This window comes from Cornus florida, unplaced genomic scaffold (genome assembly GCF_030987335.1).
Source record: "Cornus florida cultivar Cherokee Brave unplaced genomic scaffold, ASM3098733v1 CherokeeBrave_3.0.0_Hap2_Chr06, whole genome shotgun sequence".
Taxonomy (NCBI): Eukaryota; Viridiplantae; Streptophyta; class Magnoliopsida; order Cornales; family Cornaceae; genus Cornus; species Cornus florida.
The window spans coordinates 99,525,989-99,539,120 of record NW_026775576.1 but is presented as its reverse complement, the minus strand read 5'-3'; the positions used below and the strand labels follow the sequence as shown (position 1 = coordinate 99,539,120).

Here is a 13,132-nt window from a genome sequence, read left to right as displayed (position 1 = left end):
GCAAGTTCTTATGTACGGCTGTAGTTAAATATGTACATATACGAGACAAACCCGACCCGACCCGACCCTGGTTGAACAATGTCGAGCCTAGCCTGAGAATGGCTATGCCAAGCTCATTTGAACACGAACCAAGCTTGAACAGGGCTTTAAGTTTGGCATGTCAAGCCCGAACACCTCAAAACTTGGCTCGGATCGATATGTTTGCAGCCCTACAGACAGCTAGCACTTCTAGAAGATTTTGATAATCAATAACAGAATTTTAGTACTCCAAAAGGATGTTAAATATAGATATGGTTCAGTATGCATGCAGCTAGCACTTGCAAAAGATTATCTAATAAATATGTTATTTCAAATAGGAATGAACCTATGCTACATAAACCGCGTATGTGGAGTCGGGTGTGGGTATATGTCTCAAGTGTTGGATTTACCAAATCTTCAAACTCAAGGACACAGAGACACTGGTACATATTCATATTATATAACATTTTTCACTTCTTATAGAGAGTAAAATATTGTTCTCACTCGTTTCCAAGCAATAATGCAAAAAAAAAGATCATCATAACAAAGTTTTTTTACAGCACACACTTCACACATTTTAAAGAGTCAATGCAGCAGAGGTGTCAAATCACAAAGCACCCAATCCCAAGAAACAGACTCAGATATGAAACTAAACCTGGATTGCAACTTTTACAAGGGTACAACGAAATATATCAATTCCGCAAGTGATGGCTTGTCGAGCAACAGCCGGAGTACCATCTTTTAAAACAATTACCAAAACAGGTAGAATTTCAGGTAAAAATTCCACATGCTTCAACCCAATATCGCCAATTATCCTGCATTCAAAAAACAGAAAATCATAAAAGCCATATTTTTCTTGGACTGGAATCCCTCCATACACACACACACAGAGATATAACATTAAACCGAAACCAAAAAAAAATGTAAAAGTAATAAAATATTAGCAGCATGATGAAATCATTATGACAATAATATAACCATACAACACTTGCAATTTGCAACATTGCCCAAATTAAAAGATAAACAATATAACTCCTCAAGATGCGAAGAAGAAAAAGAAAGCTCAATCTTTCTCGACCATTCAAATTCCGGGAAGAAAAAAAAAAAAAAAAAGGTGATAGTTTCAAGAATGGGTAGGACGACGATGAACCACAGTCAAAAAATAGAGGCCCCACGAAGCCTAGATAATCCAAAAGACCATAGAATAAATAGCTTTCAAATAATTGAAGTGGGTCTTTCTCCATCCTAGTTTCAACTCGTTATCCCACATAATTGTACTTAAATTTGACCACTAAATGCCCTTGCTCTTTAGAAAATCTACATAACTATTCCCTAAAAGGACTTTATTCCTCAAAAATAGATTAACCAACCTTAATGTCACAGGGGTCAATTTTTTGTAGTAAAATTCCCCTAACCTGTTGTACTTTTCAGGCCCACAAACAGTTTCCGCTTAACCAAATTCTCTCTATATAAGTACCTGGACCCAGACCACAAAAACTCTCTACGAATCCTCTTTATATATCGATGACAGATATAGGCATCAAATGGGAGTGTTAGCTAAGCAAGATTGAACTAAATTGATCCTACTCCCATGGTGAAGTAAGTTTCCTCATTTATCAAGGCACTCAGAAACCTTTTTTTCATTTTTTCTTATCACGGGATCCCAAAGGTTCTGAGGCCAAGGATTAAAAACATAAAGGAAGGCCCAAATACTTAATGGGGCATCCACTAATGCCATAACCTAAAGAATAAACTAGCCTTTTGAGGCATAAATCTGAAACATCAAGGTGTTGTTCAGTGACTCAATTCAATACTTAATTCTAAATAAATTACGGAGTAAGTGATTATCTAATTAAGTGCATTTGACAACAAAATTTATATTAAATTAAGTTCTCAATTTATGCTTACCACTTAAAACTACAGTACTTATAATTTAGTTTGGAAGCTTAGCTTTCAGTTCTATCAAATAGCACCTAATTACAACTATGAAATCTTTTTCCAAGTAAACCTTGAAGTTGGATACAGACTAGAGTTTCATTAAAAATCTAAAATTGACCCAAGGTTGAGAAAAAATTGTGAATCAGCAAGTTGAAGGTAAGAAACCCTAACCCCCTCTCTACCCACACTCAAGTCCTTGAATAATAAATACTACGTACAAATACACACTTTTTTGTATTCAAATTAATTTTAACTGTTGTTGATGAAAATCCACAACATTATAAAAAAACAAAAAATTCTAGTAACATTTATACTAATACAAGTATTAATAGTAATAATATTAAAAAATAAAAAGAATGCTATTGACAATATATATATACATATATAGATATACTGCTTGTGTGTAAAACAGGAGTTGTTGATGCGTACTCTGTGACGAACTTGCGAACTGGACTGAAGCGATCGGTGTGAAGATGAAGAAGGGGAGAGAGAAACTCGGAGAGAAAGGCGTAGTCCGATTCCAACAACTCGTCCTTCAATTGGCGCAAGGGTTGAAGCTTCGACGGTATGTCCATGGAAAACTTGACCGAGTTGATGAGACTGGCAACTCTTTCCCTGGAAATCGCATCCATGCTTCCCACCATTGGAAATCAATATATTTTTTCCAAAAGTGGGGAAGAGAGAGATCGAAGATAGTAGTTCTAAGAGACAATTGAGATCGAAAATTTGTCGATTCAAGTAATATATAAATTATATATGCGTGCGTGTATATGTGTGTGTATATATATATGACTGAGTGAAAGACTGAGGCGTTTGAAGCATACAAATTCGCCGGAGGGTTAGGACACTCTCACTCAAGAAATTGTAGCATACTGGCACGGTGAGGGAATATGCAGGGACACGGCAGAGTGGTGGTGTTAATTCGTAGGGTTTGTGATTTATTTTTATTTTGGTTTATTGTCACCGCTCACGACCACAATGTTCTGAGATTTCTTTGCCCAAGTTAGACCACGGTGGTGTGTTGTTAATGAATATTTACTTGCTACAAGAAATAATAATAATAATTAAAAAAAAAAAAAGGGTAAAGCAACTAAAAAACACTCACATACAAATTTTACAAAAAAGACGCATTGTAGTTTAATATGTATATATAACTAACAGTTAATTTTGACCAAATTTTTTAATTAAAACTCCATAATATTCTTATAATAAGTGTTTTATGAATATATATATATATATCAAGTTCACAGTATCTGTTGCGGTCATGGTCACGATATCGGTGTAACGGACTAGAACAAAATTAATGAGAAGTGGTCGATTACAAAAACAATATAAGCTGACCTATAAAAATCAGAATATTGTACTTTATCCATACAAATATACATTTATGGTCCTCGATTTATAATTATATTGCTAAAATATCAATTCTAACTTCCCACCAAAATTTTTGAACTCTCTTCAATCTTTCAAATAAAAAGTTGATAAACAAGACCTTTTTTTTTTTTTTTGTATGATTGTAAATATTTTATCTAACTTGACATTAGAACGTAATTAGTCTTGAACGCCTATTTGAATTTAGTATATGTGTGATAACATAAATCAATAAATGCCAACGACCTTAAATTTTCTTTCAAAGGAGTCAAAATGATAAATGAAATAATCTCAATTGAACAGGGAAAAAGAATTTTAGAAATTTAGTAAAGGCATACAACTTGACTAGCATTCACTTCACATGATTGACTTAAGAATTCGTTCATGCCTTCGTGTTTATAAAGAGGTTGGTTAATTTACATGGATATCTTCTTCTTTTTTTCTTTTTCTTTTTATACTTTTCCTTAAATATTTGAGTTTACAAAATTAATAATAAGCTAAGGTATTTTCTAAAAAATGTACTATTGTGTTGCAATGTGTGAATTCTTATGTTGATAAACACGAGGAGGCAGAGAATTTTCAATATGTACAAAACAATATCAAAGTTATGTTTACTCTAGTTCAAAATTCCAACTAAATTAAATCGAAACTAAGAAAGACTCCACCAAACAAGAAGTGATCGAAAACAGAAACTTTACAAGGGCAGTGTTTTGCAAGCCTGAAAGGACACGAAAGTAGAGAAAAGGAGTTGAGAGTATCCAATAGTGCGAGTGTTTTAGGATCTCAGTTTCTTTTGATCCATTTGAGGAGCTGCAAGTATGGCGGAGCCAGGATTTGAACTCAGGAGGCATAGTGGGAATTTTTATAAAAAAAAAAATTAAGAAGAAGAAGAAGAAGAAAAAGGGAAAGAAAAATGAATTTTGAAGGAAGCAAATTAAAGCATGATTAAATAAGGACCTTTTTTAAAAAGTAATTAAAGAGTAAAAAATAGAGAGAGTACCCAAAAAAAAAAAAAAAATGGAAACTAATAATTTTAGGGGAGCATAATATACAAATTTATATATATATATATATATATATATATATATATATATATGTAAAAAATAAAATATAAACCATACGTACATACATAGGGTGGGCCCAGGCCAGGGGCATGCACCCACTGGCTCCGCCCCTGGCTGCAAGTGATAGAATGCTTTGTGTGAGAACAAAATAAGCTGATTTTCCATCTATGCATGACCAAATTATGGGATGCATATCAAAATTAGGCTAATATCCAACACTGATTCTGTTTACATGGGGTACAAGCCTAGGAGAGGGAAGATTGAAGCCAAAAGGGAACTCAACTTGAACTCCGTCCTCACTAGTCAACCGACCTTTTGCCATTGCAACAAACAATGCTGTCTTGACTTTTGACTCGTGTGAATGTGATAAGATAATGCAACTGGACGAAGTTGAAGCTGATGATTTTGGTGGCATACAAGCCATTTTGGGTATAAGATCACATGAAATCCGGGATTCTATTTCTCCTTGAATGCTGAACTACGTGTAATCAAATTGTCAGGTTTATTTGGTTTCAGTGAGTGTGAAATCCCCAAAAATGATCAAAACATAATTAAGCACCCTGTATTATTGTGTTTGAAGTGCTCCAATTCTGTCAAATTGTCGATAACACTTCCACAACTTCCCAGTGAAGAAAGGCTTCCTTTTCCAGAGGTCGCTTGCTGAAGTGAGAAAAAAGTTGAATCGATCAGAAGGGATGCAGGAAAATACTGAATGTTTAAGCTTGTAACATAAAAGCAACACAAGAAGGCCTAATAAAAAGATGGTTGTAGGATAAAATTTATAGACAGCACCAATAACTGGAGGTTCTACATTGTAGCATAAATATTTAACACACGAGGTTTATTTGACCTATACAAAGATGAAGGTAGTATAGGTAAACTCGGGGTGCCTGTATATTGTGTGTGTGTGACTGCATATATTCCACACCAGTCAGTTTGGCACCTCAAGCTATTGATCACAGTCCATCACATCAAGCTATGGGTTGGAACGGGCTTTCACAGTTTATTGGGAACAGCAGGACCATGACTGTGCCTCCTTTTTTTTTTTCCCACAAAGTAGCACTGGAGTGTTGGCCAGAAAACTAAAAACAGCTAAATTATAGACATCTACAGAGAACGCAAATATCTTTTTCATTTTCCGGATTTAATTAGGTAGAAGCATCAACCTCAAACAAATTCAAAGCGCATGAGTAGCTTCACGGATTTGTATTGCTCTCCCTTCTGGCTGTGGAGGGGTACAGAACGAATTCCTGTTCTTAACTCCGAAACAGGAAGACATGTTTGGCCTCCAAAATCATCCTTCTCAGACATGTCATACTCGTGAACTTCAATCCGAAGCAATGCTAGCTCGGGGACAGTCAAGGGGAACTCAAACTCCTCATCCCATGTTGGTATCCAGTTGTCTTCTATTATCCTTGTTTTCTTCATCACTGAATCAGCAGGAACTCCACCAATTCCAACCTGCACATAAGTTGATCATTCTCACACACGTCCACACACAAAGGCAGTTTTTTATTTTCTCCAGAGCTCCCAAAATGATAACCAATCACTAAAGAAGAAGCCAAATATATATATATATATTTGAAAAGTCCTTTCTCTAATCATACCTTTGCATAGAAGTCTGGTGGTGAATATAAGTCAAAGTGCGTGCGGCCAAAGTCCAAATACCAGCCTTCTCCCATATATATTTTCACCTGTTTTAGTAACATCAAAGCTCAAGTGAGTGGCGCATCAGTGACATATATATATTGAAGGAAGAGAAGGGACCCAGACTAGCTTTCCCCACCTTCAGAGTTTTCTTCACTGGTAAAGTCTTTTTAGGATCAAAGACCTCGTTTTGAGGCCCAACCTTCAGTAAGATATCTGGTTTTTTCACATAACCACACCCACCATTAGCTCTGAACATTCCATCCATCAACCAAAGTGACCTGCCATGACCCTGTAATGGGAGCACACGTCGTTAGTACATTCAGATTTACTGCATATCATTTCTCCATGTCTGAAACCATAGAAGATAAGACAGAAACAAATGGACCTTAAACATCCTGTCAAAATAAAATCATTCCCCTTTTTTTTTCATTAGATTTAAATGAATATGATCTTGCCTTCACAGTACTCACAAAATTTTCCATGTATAGTAGGCTCAAATTCCACCAGTTTAGATATTTTATTTTTACCATCCTCCATTGTGATGGCTCCACTTATTTAAAGTGCTCTGTTCGTTCAGGAGGATAATTTGTTACATCATACATTAAGACATCCAAGAATTAATTGCTTAAATAGAAGCCTTATTAAATTTAAGAACTATTGAAGGTTGCTAATTGATGCTTCCAGCAAATCCAAATCTCTTAGCAACTGATTATCAACTATTTGATGATTGCATGTATTAAGTTACATGCGGATACATAAGGCTTCCTTGAAGTTCATGTCAGCCACCGAGGATGCTATAACTTCTTCTAAAATCAAGCTTTCTCTTGTTGGACTAAAATGCAATCCCAACTAGCTTGCAGGTTCATAGACCCAATATTAACCTTGTTTGGATCCACTAATAAACATAAAAGCTAGAGAGGCTGCATAAGACAGTAAGCAAGATAATGCAAACAATCACCAATCCTACCACCCCCAACTTTCAGAATTCAATAAAATGCAACCATGTAGTTCGGAAAAGGCACTAGTTGCTGTATACCTATTCTATATAGGTTTTCCTAATTCGGGAATTAATATCTTAGGCAGGATTTTCAAATTACATTAAACAGTATGTCTCTTGCTTGTGTATGTATTTTTTGAAGTTGTACTATTACTAGATCTAGGGATGTGATGCACGTCCAACAGAGACAAAAGTTTGGGACCCTGTACAGAACAACATATTTAACAATATAAAATGAAAAGCTAAAGGCTTAGAAAATAATCAAACCTGCATGTTAAATGCAACCATCTGAGCTCCATGCATCCACCCAATTAGCGGATTGTAATTTGACGAGTCAAACCGTGTAGTTTTTGGGTAGACCCTCAGTAAATTGTTGTGGGTAAACCTATAAGAATCCAATCACCAGATTAAGAAGTATGTAAGAAATTGAAGGGGGATTTGAAGCAAAAGTATACGAGCATATAACACAGTACCAAAGTGCATCTTGATGGTTAATAATCATTCTATGGTAGAACAAGATATCATAAGTAAACAAAGCCAATTATCTCTCCAATTAGACCACTAAACTATGAAACATGTGTAATGGGGTATGTAGAACGCAAAGCAAGAAAACATACAATTTCTTGAACACAAAAACATCAAATTAACTACCTGATAACATCTGTTCCATGATTTTTAACTGCCTTTTCCAGTTTTTCTTCACTTAAGCTAACGCGTGTAGCCTTATTAGGATCCACAAGTAAGCACTCCTTGATTTCACTTTTCCGTTTCCTAGCATGAATACCAATCAAATGCTTATATTCAGGTGCAGCATTCTGCGGCAACTTGGGATCTCCACAATCTTGATCTTCCTCATCTCGATGCTCTCCTTGCTCTAGGTTATTCTGTTTCCACGCGTAATTCAGAAATGACATGATAAACATATTTTCTTATCTCATTATGTGTTCTACACTATTTATTCAACAAAGTACCTTGTCAAAGGCTTCAAAATCATCATTAAAATACGGGACTTCTTTTCCCCAGGCTTCTTCCTCAGTCGAATCTTTTATCTTCTGTAAATCACCATCCTTCTCCTTAATACTCTTACTTTCAAGATATTCTTTTGGTGGTTTTGTTGAGACAATGATCTTTCTCTTCAATGAGTCTGGTGAAGGAAATTCCGCTAAGCATTCTGACCCAGGGGAAAACAGTAGTTCTCCAAAAGTTTGCGTGACCATCTATGAAATACGATAATTTGCAATTGTCATACTATAACTTTTTAGACCATGAATAGACTTGCATTCAAAATGAAAGCATAAACTCACCTCAGCAACTTTAGCCTGAAGATCGGGAGTAAGATGGTCTTCTAGAGTCAATACAACAGGATATTCTGATGCAACGAAGGCATGTTCCTTAATAGAACTCAAGCACTTGATGAGTTCCACTGGGGTAGTTAGTGTCCTACATATGTCAATAAAATTTATAACTGTAGAAATAAAATTAAGCAATAAAAATGCAATATCATTGAAAAACCATAAAACATATATATAGTTAGCAAGTAAAATAATGAAGCCTTAAGGGGGGAAGCCGGGAAATAAATTAATAAAGCAAATGGATTGATGTTCAATTTCTGTCACACCATTTTTGTGATGTCTTGATCAGATTTGTATTAAATAGTTACATTCTCTTTTCACTATCAGATCATTATATTCTTTTTACAAATTAGACTAGTTTATCAAGTAAAATATATGTAGCGATTAAGACTAGTACATGAGCTGGGCTGATCTGAATTTAGTTCTGTTGACCTATGATTTGGTTCTATGAATTTTAGAGAAGAATTATATTAGGTTCAACTTGATTGGTCTCACTTATTGAGATGGTTAAATGGTCCTCTCTTGTCTTCCTAATAGTAATTATATTAGCTTCGTGGTGATTACAGTTGAAAGCATGATGATATTGGAATCAATAGCATTAGAGAAAAGGCTAACATTAACTAAACAAAGGATCTATATTTTGACAAGAAAATTGTGAATAATTTCATATATTCAGGATTTCAACTGATTCAATCCTGGTGCAAGTTTTCAAAAAACCCTGAGCATTCAAGAAATCAATCGGTTAAACATGAAAAAGCATGTCTTTAGCCATAAAACGGACTCTCTGTTATAATGGCAAGGATGGTTAAAATTTTCCATTTGAAATAGTACAACAAAGAGAGTGCGTTCGTTTCTAAGCAAGGTAGAGATTTTTTATTTATTTATTTTTTTTTTTCCTTCTTAAATCACTCTGTTCCTTTTTCTTACCATCCTTCTTACCACATCACGACATTTCACCTTATTAGTCAAAGGAATGAAGAATACAATGAAAGGAATACTTTGTTTAACAAAATATGATTTGGTGTCGGACAATACCCTCCATGAAGTATATCCACATCATCCTTGGTGGAATTAGGCCACATATCCAGTTCAATCACTCTTACACCTCTATGCAGAGCTTTGATGATGGGAACATCGCTACAGTCACTGCTTAGTTGATTCCCAGTTAGATACGAATTATGACCCGTAAATATGAAATAATGGGACAATGGAGCAGTCATATCATGATGCACCTGGAATATTAAAAAACAAGCCGAAAAATGTATTACTCAAACAAGTTTAAGCATAACCAAAGGTTTACATTCACAATAATTACCAGCTTGTTTTACCAATTTAATCTGTCAGAAAAGTGAATAGGGATACATTTGTTCAACAAAAAGACCTCTCAATGAGGAAAAAATTGTAGAAAAACTATCTCCTACCCACCCTTAAGCTTATCTTATAAGAAATGAACTTATATGCCAATTGACAGTGAGGGCAAGGAAGATGTAAATATGGTAAAATGAATATACTCTTTTACCATCGCCAATGCCTGACTGAATTGTGATATAACATATCAATTTGTACAAGAAAGGTTCTTCAACAACAAAATCAAGGACGCATAATACGGTAATATGAAGTCCAATATGCAAATTACATTTGCTATCAAATAAATTTTTAACCACTATCAATTTTTCTTTTGCAGCTATTAACTTGTTTAGAATGCAGATTTATTACAGATTTGAGTTGGAAATCTAAAAAGGGAAAATTTATCGAAGCGAGATATATGTATGAAAATTGCAAAATGAAACTACGAACAGGGTAAAAAGGGATTTGTAACTACAGGTTATAGATGGAGTCAGAGGTGCAAGAACTGCTGTGAAAAATGCTCATATCACTATTACCCATAAAAATATTTTAGATGATACTTAATAATTTGCTGATTTTAGTCTCAATCCATAATCCAAAGCTGTATATTAATAAATCACGAAAATTATATAGCTGCAAATTTGCTAAGTACTGCAAAAGCTTTTCAGGACAACAATGGAAATATCAATTAGGGTAGGAAGTCCTGAACGAAACATTGAGATGGGTCCTAATCACTCGTAATGGATTGGTGCACATGTGACATGTCCAAAAATTATGCCTTTATTGAGGTAGGTGGAGGCTTTACTGTTCAAGAAAATCCCAGTTTTTAATGTATTCGATAAAATTATGAGAATGTCTACATCCACAGTCTCTGAGGCTATGGATGCAACTGCGTAAAGACTTTGTTAGTATGTGTGTGTATAGAGAGGGAGACACGTGTGTATATACACACAGACAGATTATTGATAAATAGATAGATACATATACGCACAAAAATCAGCCAACTAAATGGATAATGTTTCACCATGCCAGTAGTAATAAAATAATCTATGAGGCAGGACAGATCTAGAAATTCGGTGGTAAATTTATATTGAGGAATTATTTTATAATTTTAATGGAGATAATTTTAAAATTTTATGAGTATAAATACAAATATATATATATATATATATATATATATAAAAATTTAGAAATATAAAATGTAATAATAAAAAATTTCACAATATATCCGCGATAAAAAGGACCTATCTAAAGTAGGATATGTGATTAGGGATGGTAACGGGACGGTTTTGGAGCGGGTTTCCCTAAATCCCGCCCTACCCCTTTTAATTTTTGTCAAGTTCATACCCGCCCCGAGACCCGCAACGGGTTGGATTTTCATATTCAGCCCCGCCCCGTTAGAAAATACTGTGCCCCCGTGCCCGCTCTGCTAACAAATTTTTTTCTCCCAATTTTTTGAACTTAAACTCATGCTATTTAAATGTGCAAAGCCTAGACACAACATAAATAAAATTATGTATCCCAACAAAAATAAAAAAATAACATGCACATACCATAATTCAGAAAACATAATAAACAAAAATAAAAATTTAATACAACCAAATCACAAGAAGTTCTAAGCTCCAACTTCCACCATAACCAAAACAAAAGTAAATTTAATACCAAGTTTACATCCCAAATTAGGATTGTAAGAGATGAGTAATTAGGTAAGCCGCTAAAATAACTTGTTAATATATATATATATATATATATATATATATATATGTGGGGCGGAGCGGAGCCCCTAGGATATGTATACTGAACCCTTACCCGCCCCGTGATCCTCGAGGGATACAAAATTTGTATCCATGTCCGCCCCAAACGGTATAAAAAGTGTTCCCATATCCGTTATTAATGGGGCGGGATGGGGCGGGGCCCCGACGGTGCAGTAAAAATTGACACGTTATGTGATATGACACGAGGGATGCAGAAGAAACAGCCAAACCCAATGCGACTTAGCCTGCTCTGTTTCAGAGACCATGGACTGACAACATAACACACATACACACCCCATATATTCATATAATATATATATATATATGTGTGCGTGTGTGTATTCGTGTGTACAGTATTGCACACATATATAATGACTATGAATATATATATATACAAGCATATAGATACATGTATGTATGTGCAAATCCATATATCCGAGATTAAAACATAGATAATAATCGATGACAATCATATACATAACATACATATATCTAAACTAAAATTCGTCTAAAAATAGGTCTATCACTGTTATCAATTAACTCAAGCATGTAAATACATGTATATAGTAATACCTAGACTTTGTCTATAGTCATGTGTTGTACCGCATTCAACAACAAACAAACCCCACACACACTATTATACGTGTGATGCTAGTAAGTCATTCGATGCGGTACAAACGTACAACACTTGTGCGGTGTATTCCACAACCTAACAAAACACATAGATTCAGATTCATTGGCACATTCAGATTTTTTTTTATTTTTTTTTTCCATTGGCAAAACAACTCGTACACCCACCACAAGGCCCTCGGTATCGAACAGATTCATATGATTTATATATACACATATATCCATTAATTTGGTATTATCAAGGCCATATATATATAAGTGCATAATGTATAAATATATATGTTGATATAGATTCGTATATATATATATATATATATATATATATATACCTTATGAGAAGATAGGGGAGGATTAACATCACCAAAGAGGTAGCGAAAGAAGGCTTCGAGATTGAGACCCTTCCGGTGGAAAACACTGAGGTGTTTGTGTTTCTCCATGATGGCCTCTGCGTCCTCCTTGGTAGCTTTATCTTCTCCCTGAACTTCGATCATGAACTTGTGAAGTTGATCAACGGTCATGATCCCATTCTCCGAGTAACGCTCAAACAGTTCTTTGATCTCTGATGGAGCTTCAGCTACCGATAGCTTATACCTCCTCGTGAAACATAAACACACTCTGTAAGTTTGTTTCGACATGGCTAATTCCACCATCAATCAGCATAGTTTGAGAAGCATATATACTCCATGTTGGTGCTTGATTTTTTTAGAGAGTCGATGGAATTCGTTGGACGCTGACATATCGTAAAGTGGAGCGTCAATAGTCAACATTGCGTAGAGAGATATCATCCTTCGGATTTTTATGCGTCCTATATGATCAACGGTTATTATTCAACTTGAGTCAGCCAGTTATTTAGCACCAAGTAGACCATGGTCAGTTCATCGATATTACCAACCAAAGTTAGATGAGACGCTGACCACTCACCAGAGTATCACTGCTTTTGATTTTGAAATATTGTTAAAAAAAAAAAAATTCAATTAAAATTAATTAAGTAAAAAATTGGACTTATAATTA

General features: G+C 34.9%; 2 protein-coding genes across 3 annotated transcripts in view; both read right to left on the bottom strand.

The window, feature by feature from the left end:
- The window catches only part of LOC132313299 (uncharacterized), a 32,435-nt gene extending 29,475 nt beyond the window's left edge, over positions 1-2,960 (bottom strand). For both annotated transcript variants that reach the window (XM_059812010.1, XM_059812012.1), the window contains exons 1-2: positions 2,386-2,960; positions 674-833 (exon numbers count right to left, since the gene is read on the bottom strand). In XM_059812010.1, coding sequence (XP_059667993.1) covers positions 674-833; positions 2,386-2,600 — 375 coding nt within the window. In that variant the 5' untranslated portion in view covers positions 2,601-2,960. The remainder of the gene's footprint in view (positions 1-673; positions 834-2,385) is intronic.
- Positions 2,961-4,523: 1,563 nt separating this feature from the next.
- Positions 4,524-12,840, bottom strand: LOC132313300 (phosphoinositide phospholipase C 2-like). Its single transcript, XM_059812013.1, has 10 exons — positions 12,451-12,840; positions 9,426-9,622; positions 8,343-8,478; positions 8,010-8,255; positions 7,690-7,922; positions 7,306-7,423; positions 6,178-6,330; positions 5,999-6,085; positions 5,558-5,852; positions 4,524-5,051 (listed from the first exon to the last, which is right to left on the bottom strand). Exons 1-9 carry the CDS (start codon positions 12,769-12,771, stop codon positions 5,559-5,561), a joined length of 1,785 nt encoding a protein of 594 aa, XP_059667996.1. The 5' UTR covers positions 12,772-12,840; the 3' UTR covers positions 4,524-5,051; position 5,558.
- Positions 12,841-13,132: the final 292 nt, after the last annotated feature.

Bases quoted from the DNA above. Each gene is read 5' to 3' on its own strand.
- LOC132313300 (XM_059812013.1), bottom strand. From the start codon at position 12,771: ATGGTGGAATTAGCCATGTCGAAACAAACTTACAGAGTGTGTTTATGT. The intron at 7,424-7,689 runs GTAGTTAATTTG...GGATTCTTATAG, and splicing joins CATGGAACAGATGTTATCAG to GTTTACCCACAACAATTTAC. The intron at 6,086-6,177 runs GTGGGGAAAGCT...TTACTAAAACAG, and splicing joins CAGTGAAGAAAACTCTGAAG to GTGAAAATATATATGGGAGA.